This window comes from Phaseolus vulgaris, chromosome 9, assembly GCF_051622355.1.
Source record: "Phaseolus vulgaris cultivar YP4 chromosome 9, ASM5162235v1, whole genome shotgun sequence".
Classification (NCBI taxonomy): domain Eukaryota; kingdom Viridiplantae; phylum Streptophyta; class Magnoliopsida; order Fabales; family Fabaceae; genus Phaseolus; species Phaseolus vulgaris.
In genome coordinates, this window is record NC_143506.1 from 8,411,597 (window position 1) to 8,421,904 (window position 10,308).

The 10,308-nt window shown below is 34.8% G+C and overlaps 1 protein-coding gene across 1 annotated transcript; it reads right to left on the reverse strand.

Moving 5' to 3' along the window:
* Positions 1–2,245: 2,245 nt before the first annotated feature.
* LOC150025138 (uncharacterized) lies at positions 2,246–7,167 on the reverse strand. Its single transcript, XM_090295634.1, has 2 exons — positions 6,976–7,167; positions 2,246–3,314 (listed from the first exon to the last, which is right to left on the reverse strand). The coding sequence occupies exons 1-2, from the start codon at positions 7,165–7,167 to the stop codon at positions 2,325–2,327; spliced, it is 1,182 nt and encodes a 393-aa protein (XP_090151760.1). The 3' UTR covers positions 2,246–2,324.
* Positions 7,168–10,308: the final 3,141 nt, after the last annotated feature.

Sequence of the window (10,308 nt, forward strand, 5' to 3'; positions counted from 1 at the left end):
GCTCTTCCATGCATTTTTATTGTCCAAAAAGTGATATCAATGACTACTATCAAATAAATAAGTTCAAAACAAACAAAAAAACTGCAAAAAAATAGATAATTTAAAAAAAAATGAAAGGTGATGGATCAACCTATCTTATAACGAAGCAGGTTACAAATTTCAGCTCGTATAACCTACATGGATTAGCTTAGGCTAGCCCACTTTTGCCAGACCAGTAGGGCATTGGGCCAAAATGAGCACGATTGACCCATTTTGCCACCCCTAACCCAGTGGGTGGAGGTAGGTGAGCCAGCCTTCTAATTCTTCACCATCACACACACTCAAAAGTTCTAACATAATGCGACCATCTAACTTTGCTGAAATGTCTTGATGTCGTTTGTGGGAAACAATAAAACTGATCTTAATAAAAACGTAATAAGTTAGACTACTCAATATACATCATGAGAGGACAATGATCCAGAAGAAGGAGATTCTACAACCTTACAACACATCATGCAAGTAGTTGACAAATTAAGAAGACAGTAAAAAATGACATAACAACGAGCAGACAAAGCTCTTCAATTTTAGGAGCTATAAAAACATAATGAAATTTACAAGGAACGTTGTGACGTTCAGTCCCCCAAAAAGATTTGGAGAGCTTACCTTATCAGGAAATTAACCGACCTTATTCAATGACATCGACAACGATTAACCTTATCAGGTGGCATTAACAAAAGTTGACCTTTGAGGAAGCAAGCTGACCTTATTAGGTTGCACTGGTCAATACTTACCTTATCAGAAAGCATGACAGTGTTTAAAATCTAACACTATGCAACTAATACAAGTTTATTTTTTAACTTAGGCAATCGTCTAACTCGTAAGGTAATTTAAATTAAGACAAAACTATAAGAGGAAAAGACCTTAAATCGATTAGACACAACTTACATCGTAATTTATTTATGAGTTTTTTTGCTAGATAAACATCTTTGCCTACTCAACTTGAGACTCGGAGATGTGTACCGTTACTTAGCCTAGTTTCTTATTAAAAAGAATGTACCTTATCTAAAGAGTCGACTATTAATCATTAACATAAAGATCCAATAAAACTACTCATAATCTGAGCAAAAGATAAGAAAAATATTTGTTTATGATTTTTGAAATCGGTTGAGGAAAATACAAATTTTAAGAATTATATAATATTAGATAAGATTTAGAAGATATCATAACTAATTATAACTTATAAAATACATCTCCTACTATAAACTAAGGAACTCGAATTGAATGTCAGACTTGAATGTGATGATTTGAAACCATTTAAACTTTAAACCATAATAATATATATCAAATATAAATTATATATAATATATAATTTATAAAAAAAGAAGTCATACTTTAATATGAAACATAAATCAAAGTAATATTATCACAATTTAGATTAATCTAAAAAAATATTATACTATGTATTTTCAATCTGTACAAATAATTTGTGTATTCATTAGCAGGTTACCATTATAGCTTCAATGTTGGTGGTAGAGTAGAAACATATTTTGTTAGTAAATATTATATTCAGGATACTGTATCACATTTATTTGTCATAAGTTTTTATTTTAGCATACTAATTGTTCTTGCCGGTTGACTCTCTCCCCGGCTGACTAGGTTGAACGTCTTCTCTCAGATCTGTCGCAGTTGAGTATTGACTTGTGTCTCTCTATTGAACTAAAACGTGGCTTTGTTGTGATAGAGGGCACCCTACCTGTTGATTGCACTTCGACGATCAAGTCAATAAGGGCTCACAAAAAGTAAACAGATTTCAGTCGTGTACAAAGACAACGTACCTTCATCTGGGGTCTTAGGCCCCTTATGTAATCGCACGTGCAATAGTTTCTCCATTAAGAGAATAAAATCTTAACTGTAAATAGAACTGAGCACATAAAATAAAAACGGAAAAACTCACATGACATGGACGTCAATTATTTTGTTATAAGCGCACACACTTATCTTTTAGGTTTATTATCAACATTTATCACAATACGGTGTACGTATCCCACATGCAACAAACAAACATACACAATTATCTATAAGCGCATACACACAGGTCTCACCCCTAAATAGAGGCGGCCACATTGTGTTTGTTCTCAAAAGGCTCTTCCATTGAGCCAAAAACTCATAATCTCTGTCCAGACCCAATAGCCGAACTAACCACTTACCAACCCACCACACTGAAGATCGAGCTACTCTCAAGATAAACCATTGACCGGTCCTGCCCAGTACACTAATAATCCGTGAATTTAGAAACACATAAATGAATTGTCATTTTCCCTTTAACGTAAAGATCTGCTTAATTTCTAAACCAAGGTCAAACTACGATTTGTAGTTTCACATGGTTGTTTAACAAATGTAGAAGCTCTAGAAAGAAACTGTCCACATAAACGTTTAGAAGGGGTCATGGGCCTTATTGGAGCAGATGCGGGCCGGCCCACGTAAATGTCAGGGAATGAGTCCGAATGGTAAGGCTGAAGCAACCCACCAGGCCCAGAAGCATAGTAAGTGAGGCTGACGCACTCACGTAAATCCCCACATCGCTCACTTTCCCTCGAAACTTTCTTCGCCAACTCTTCCTCTAACTCAAGACCACACTCTTCAATCTCGAACCCTTCATTAAATTGCATTTCTCCGTCGTCTTCGTCGTCGACGATAGGGTAATCACACTGCTCGCAGTAATCTTCGTCTTCAGGGACCAACCTCATCGTGACTCTATCACCTTCTGTACGAACTTCCATAGTGCAGTGCTGCTTGTGACCACGCTTCATTTTCTCCGCCGTTACGGTTAACCTTCCGTCACCGTTACATTCCCTCCTGAAAGTCCAAGGCATTTCTCCCGTTTCTCTCATCAACGTTAATGGCGGTGGCAACTGCCTCTTCCTTTTCTCACTCGTCTCTCTGCACCTTATAATCACCATCGGAGACTCACGTTCCATTCTCAATTCCTCTACGTAGGTTATCATGCAGTCCCCGCTCTCCGTTCCGATCACGTCTCCCATCATTGTCGTTCGGAACGCCCGTGAGGCCGCTGACCACATCCGTGATATCGGCGGCGGCGGTGATGACGGTTCTGATTCCGCGGCTTCTTCTGGGGTGCAGCGATGAACAACTCTCGTGGCTGGTTCTAATTCTGAGTGAAATAGGGTTTTTAGACCTGCTTCACCTGTACGGTGTCGTTTTGGGGTATTTTTCGATGGGAATGCTAGTTTGGCTTTCCACGGCAGTATGGAACTATAAAACGATGATGTGATGTGTGAAAGATATTTGCTCACCATTTCGATAGATAAACTTTCCTGAAAAAGCATAGACACAGATCGATAGTTTATTTCCTTTTTCTCCTATGCCCAGCAGCTTCTTCCAGCATAAGAGGGAGAATCATCCTCAAACAAATAAAAATAAATATACATCTTTATTATATCAAAACAAGAATATTGTACCTTAAGTACTATTTCTAATCCTTATGAAAATAGTTAAATTTATTGTTAATGAAATAATTTTCTTATCTATCGTAAATTACTCAGTTCATTAAAAAGAATTATCTTTTCTCTCATTAATTATTCATTGAATTAAAAATTATCCCATTTGCTCTCATTGACTGTCCATTGATTAAAGATATAAAAACATATAAAGTATTCATTAAAGATAATTCAAAAAAAAATTAATACCTATTTTATAAGACGAAAATAAATTTAGAATACTTTTTCAAATAAAGAAGAGCAAGGAAGTAATATATTAAACTTAAACTAAAAATAAAAAGATGTAAATGATTGCATTGTATGTTTCCAAAAAAATCATAACTGAATAAAGAAATTAAGATGGATGCTAATGCATGAATTTTGAAAAGAAATTGTGGATTTGAATTGGTGATGAAAGGAAATGTTAGGACATGTATCTATATATAACAATGATAATTTGACACTCTTCTCTAAATTACACCTTTTTAATTGATAAAAATATCCTTTTACATTTCATATATTTTTGCATTGTATGTAATTTGGAGCAATGAAAAAGTGGGTGTCGAATAATATTTTTCCATAGGTGTATTCTACTCGGCTCTTATAGTTTTTTTTTTTATACGTATCCTTTGATTATTTTCCCAACGTAGGCTTTCGGTGCACAGGAAAAAAAATATAAAAGAAAGAAGATAATTAGTGTCCTGAGCATGAAAATAAGAACAAAACAAAAATAAAAAGGTTGGTTGGTGTTCTCATAATTAAAACTGAAAATGTTGACTCTTAACGGGTTAAAAGAAGTGGATTGTTGAAGCAATTAATCCAAACACTTTGTTTCTTTATAAATCTAGGACTTAAATAAAGGCTAAGTTATCGTTTCTTGTGACTACGTTAACATATATATGAATACCGATCCAGATTTACGAGAGCAATTGCACGGATTAACCAAGAACATCCCAGAATTAATCGCCTCATAAAATATATTGAGCGCGAAGAATTACAAAAATGCAGGATAGAAACTATTTGATGGATTAATTTGTTGAAAAGATATTACTTTTAGTCAAATACAGTTAAGACTTTCAATGTTTTTTCAGGAATTCGTATCAAATTCACAAACCGTTTTAAAATTTGAAAACCAACTATAGAACTTTAAAGGTTTTGAGCAAAACTAGAACGAAGATATGAAAATAAAAATATCTGTTTTTCGAAAATTAAATCTGAGATGAAGCAGAAAACAATGTTACGGGGGTGATGAATCGAACAGTGGTAGCGAAAAAGACACATAAGAATAGATATGAAAAGAGGAGAGATCTTACTTTGGTAGTGAGCCCGCAGTGAGTGTCGCCGCGTCACTTCATTTTCTCTGACACCGAGAAAGATCGGAAAAGGACAGAGAAAATGAAAGAAAAATGATGACAATCTGGAACGCGTTGCAGGCTACGGTTTTACAGCGAAGAAAACGTAGATGATGTATGCGATTACACAGTGGCGTTAATTACCTTAAATACCCCTTGTTTGGGTTAACTCGGGAATTGTGGAGAGTAAGAAAGAGAGTGGTTCCCACAGGGGTTTGAAGGATATGAAGGTCTTTTGGCGTGGGTTGTGGTGAATGAATATGTAAAACAAGGAGTTGATTAAGCAAAACCTGCGTTACGAATGAAAAGGGTGAGAGGACAAGAACTTCCATCAACGCATTCAAAATATTTTGTTTGCTTTTATAACCCTGCTGCCTTCCATCTTAGATGCCAGCTGGCTTCCTCACACCTAAATTCTTCTTCATATATGTCTTTTATTTTCTTTGCCATAATACTCTCTCTACACTCTCTAATTAATACATTATTTATTACTGCGTTTTCTTCTTTTTCTTAATTTATTTAATTTTTTTTATGTCTATATCCAAATAAATGTACATATACAACTTTATTAAAATATCAAGTCAAATTACGCTTAGAAAGAAATAAAAAAGAGCATTGACTAAACATGATTGAAAATTGCATATTGTATGAGTCTCATTATTTTTTTTTCTATTTTTTTTAGTTTTAAAGGATAAAACTATTTTATATCTCTCTTGCAATTTGGTTAAATAATTTTAATTTCTATATTTGAGAATGTGATGTTAGTACTAGAGTGAAGTGCAAAGTCAAAGATCAGACCTACGTTACCGGTTTTAAAATGGAAGAATTTAAACTATTTTGACCAAATTTTGAAAGACTCAAAGCATATCTTATCTAAATTAAATTTGACTTACATTCCTTGGTGGAGGGATTGAGGTGCTATCATATGCTTGGAAAATGTTTTTACATGATTATAGTAAATAGTAAATAGTAAATAGTAAATGAAAAAAGCTAATCTACATTAATGTTCTGTTTCCAATGATATGTTTGATTGTGTGCATGAATGAGTGTGGAATTGGGGTGCAGAGCAACAGAAGAAATGCAACCGTTACTCTTGTCTTTGACGATGTTGTTGCCTGCTTCCATGGTTGACTCTCGTCCAATGCTTAGATGGAGAAATGGACCAAAGCAACGTTGGTTCAACAAAAAGACGACTTAATATTTTAAATTAAATATATAATAAATCAGTCAATAAGTAATTTTACTATTTTTTTGCCAAAAGTCACATTAAATAAATAACAATTGAGTGTATTTCCAAAACATTCATTCTATTCTATTCTAGCTTAGATTTAGATTTTATATGATATGTGATTCTTATATTTTTAATTGAATATTAATTATTTCAGACAAAAGTATAGACGATCTTTAATCTAAAATATTTGAAGCCGTTAAAGATAAGTGTACTTTTCACCAGTATGAATTAGATGATCCTTCGTGTATAGTGCTACATTGTATATATGGACAAAACTCTACCCTCTCTCTTTATGGTCATGATTATGCCTTAATTGGGTGATTAAAGTTAATTGATTGAGATCTCATGACTAGATACAAGGATCGGATAACGACCATAAATTACCAACAATCGGTGACACATGAAATCTGGATCTATCCTGACATATTCTATACCGCCCATGCAAAAGCATCTAAATTTTCTCTCAAACATTCTATCAACTCTTTTTTCACCTCATCTTCCATGTGGCTACTGACCTTCAAAATCTTGCCCTCCCCCCAATACTATAGTTTTGATTTCTTCCACCGATTGTGGTCTCTCCCCCTTATAATCTATCATTGGATCCAACTTTACCTCCTCACAACCTCGTTCGCCCTTTTCCACTTGCCAACATTTTTTTTTAATTTTTTAAACTCCCTTCATAACACTTCCGCACTGCCTTCTGATCTACCCTTATTACTCCCACATTACCCCTACTAGTGGGGTATTTTATCTTCATATGAACTGAGGGTACTACTGCCATTAACTTATTTATGGTTGGTCTTCCTAACATAATATTATACGATGAAGGAGTGTTGACAACCATGTACCTGATATTAATCGTCTTGACCTCCCTTCCATCTTCAAAGGTCGTTCAAGCCTCTAGGTAGCCCCGCACCTGTACTGAGTCGCTTGAGAAGCCAACCAATACCCTTTCATACGACTCCAGTTCGTCTAATGGTCCTCCCATGGTCACAAAAGCGTCCCAAAAAAGCATATCCACATAGGAACTTTGATCAACTAAGCATATCCTCATTTCCTGCATCATCTCCATCAACATACGAGTTGTATCCGGTGGGGGGTCCTCCATCTAGTGCCCCCCATTTGCCTCTTCGTCCGTCGTTGCTCGTCTTGTTCCTCTCATTCTGACCTAAGTCTTGATACTGTGGTGTAGTGGTGCAGGAGTAAATTTACCTATTCCATAGTGAGCGACAAAATGTTCCTTCTCTAACGTAGAGCATTCGAAGCGAAGGATAAGTGTACCTTTCACTAGTATGAATTAGATGATCATTTCTGTAGAGTGTTACATGGTGTATATGGACAAAACCCTACCCTCTCTTTTTATGGTCATAATTTTGTCTTAATTAAATTATTAAAGCTAATTGATTGAGATTCCATGACTTATGCTTTGACATTACATTAAATACAGGATCAGATAACGATCATAAATAATTACCAACAATCAGGCAAAACCCATAACTTTACACTAATAATTTTTATCTTCATTTCTTCTTCCCTATAAAACACCTACATTTTATCTATACTGTATTATTCAAATTTAAATACTTATGTCATAACTTATAGTTACCATTTACTTGTGTAAACACTACACCATTTTAGACAATAAATAAAAAATATTGTTTGAAATATAGTCTTAATTTTAGCAATAATTTGACCATGAGTCACTTTTTTTTATCTATATTTAACCAACATTTTAATTCATAATTTTAAGATTTTTTAAGTGTTACGTTGACGTTTAAGTCATTGATAGTTAACTATTGCAATTACATTTAAACAATTTTAACACTTTTATAAATGTGTTTACTATTTTGAAGTTGCATCTTAAACAACACTTATAATAATTTTGAAATGTGATTTATTCCTTTAAACTGCAAATATAATATTTATAAAAATATGAGTTATGCATTAAGTCACTAATTTATTTGATACATTATTATCGTAATATAAAAGTATAATACATTATATAATTAAAATTGAATAAATAAATATATATATAACTTATAACATCTAGCAATGTAATTAATGTGTAACTAATATAATTATAATTGAAAAGATAATTGTCCAACTGAAAACATTAAAAAACATATTTTAATGTAAAGCACACTTATATAATTAAAAGTAATTACGACCTATAATTAACAAAATATTTAATTTATTTCTAAATTGGGTCACTGTTTCCAATATGGTCTTGACTCCACCATGCAAAATGGTAAAAACAAATTTTTATTATCAGAAAAATTAGTTACAAAAGTAATTTCCAAGATCCATATTACGAAGTGGACTTTAAGCCTAACTCAACCCCATAAAACCGGCTCATAGGGTTGAGGTTTGCACCCACTTATATACAATGAAAGGCTCTAATCTCTAGTCGATGTGGGATCTCCAACACATCCCCTCACGCTGAGACTACCAACTCGTGCGTGGGACTATATATTATGGGTGGTCCGATAGCGGCCCGATAGCGGGTGGCCTGATAAGCCCAACAAATACTCGCTAGGATAGGCTCGAAATGGCTCTGATACCATATTACGAAGTGGACTTTAAGCCTAACTCAACCCCATAAAACCGACTCATAAGGTTGAGGTTTGCACCGACTTATATACAATGAAAGGCTCTAATCTCTAGTCGATGTGGGATTTCCAACACACCCCCCTCACGCCGAGACTACCAACTCGTGCGTGGGACTATATATTATGGGTGGTCCGATAGCGGCCCGATAGCGGGTGGCACGATAGGCCCAACACAAACACTCGCTAGGATAGGCTCGAAATGGCTCTGATACCATATTACGAAGTGGACTTTAAGCCTAACTCAACCCCATAAAACCAGCTCATAGGGTTGAGGTTTGCACCGACTTATATACAATGAAAGGCTCTAATCTCTAGTCGATGTGGGATCTCCAACAATCCACACTATATTTCCTACCTTTCAATATTCAAACAAATTAAACTACAGCTAGACAATCAAAAGAGGTAGGTCACTGTTTATTTGTCAAACAAGAATGAGAGATTATATATTAAATATTGGTTAGTTAATTATTTGGAAGATATAACTTTTACCTTCTAAATTGAATTTTAAAACCATCATAACAAACAACACAAGAGGGAAAGCTTGATTATTTGGTAAAATTTGTTGTGATGAGCACTGGTAGAGGGAAAACTTAGCTTTAAAAATGTATTGTTTTGGGTGTGTAAGTTGTACCTGTATGGATATTGGGTGATATGAGTTGAATTGAACATAGACACTTTAAAACTCTTGAATAGAAATTTTTATGAGAAAGATAACAACAATTTCAGGATCAAAGAGTGCTTAAAACAAAGGAAACGAAATTACATCAACAAACAACAAGCTGAAAACAGAAATGGAATCAAGGAAGCTTAAGGAGTCATAGCCTTCCAAAATGATGATCCAAACTCAATAAGAGTGCTATTTCCTTGTACACTTCCATGGAACAAGCTACAAAACGTAATTGAAAACAGAAATACCAAAAACCGAACAGAAAATGAAGAACAAGCTAAGAAATACAAAACCAAACGGTGAAAAGGATGAAGATCACTAAAACAAACCAAACTACCGATTGAAATTGCAAAAGATGAAAGAATGAACACTTATTGGATGAAGCTTGCTGGATTGAGAATTTGGAACTGCATCACGCCACTTGGAGTCTTGTTCCAAGATAAGTGAAAGGTTGCCGCCACTTGAAGCTCGCCATTGGCACACAAGATAAGGCAAAGGAAGAAGGAGACAACAAAACTCACAATTCTCTCTCAACTTGAGTAGAGTTTCTCTACATCTAATTTCCAATTCAGAAATTTACAAAGGCAAGCACCTTATTTATAGCCTAAGAGGTGCTGAAATGAGAAGCTAAATCAAATTCAAATTCCCTCCTAAATGACACTAAAATGGCGCCAACTAGAGCATGAGGAAGGTGTGACTTCCTTCCTAGTTTTGGCACCTCCTATATGACACCTACACCCCCCTAATAAGTCACATGGACAATGTGACTCTCTCTAATACATTCACACCTATTTATTTAATATCCGCACCCCTACTCTATACAATAGAAATAAGAAGAGTCATCTATTGATACTCTTGTCCCAAAGCTCTTGCCATGCTCCTAGTGATTCTTTGGGCTTGGGCCCCTTGTTGGGTTTGGGCTTCATGGGCTTAGGCGTCCTCTACTTGGTTTCCATCACTGTGTTAAATACTG

What these genes read in the sequence shown, in the direction of transcription:
- LOC150025138 (XM_090295634.1), bottom strand. Translation starts at nt 7,167, where the DNA reads ATGGAGGACCCCCCACCGGATACAACTCGTATGTTGATGGAGATGATG. An exon ending in TCTCAAGCGACTCAGTACAG is followed by an intron (nt 3,315 to 6,975) that starts GTGCGGGGCTAC and finishes ATGCTTTTTCAG; the next exon opens with GAAAGTTTATCTATCGAAAT.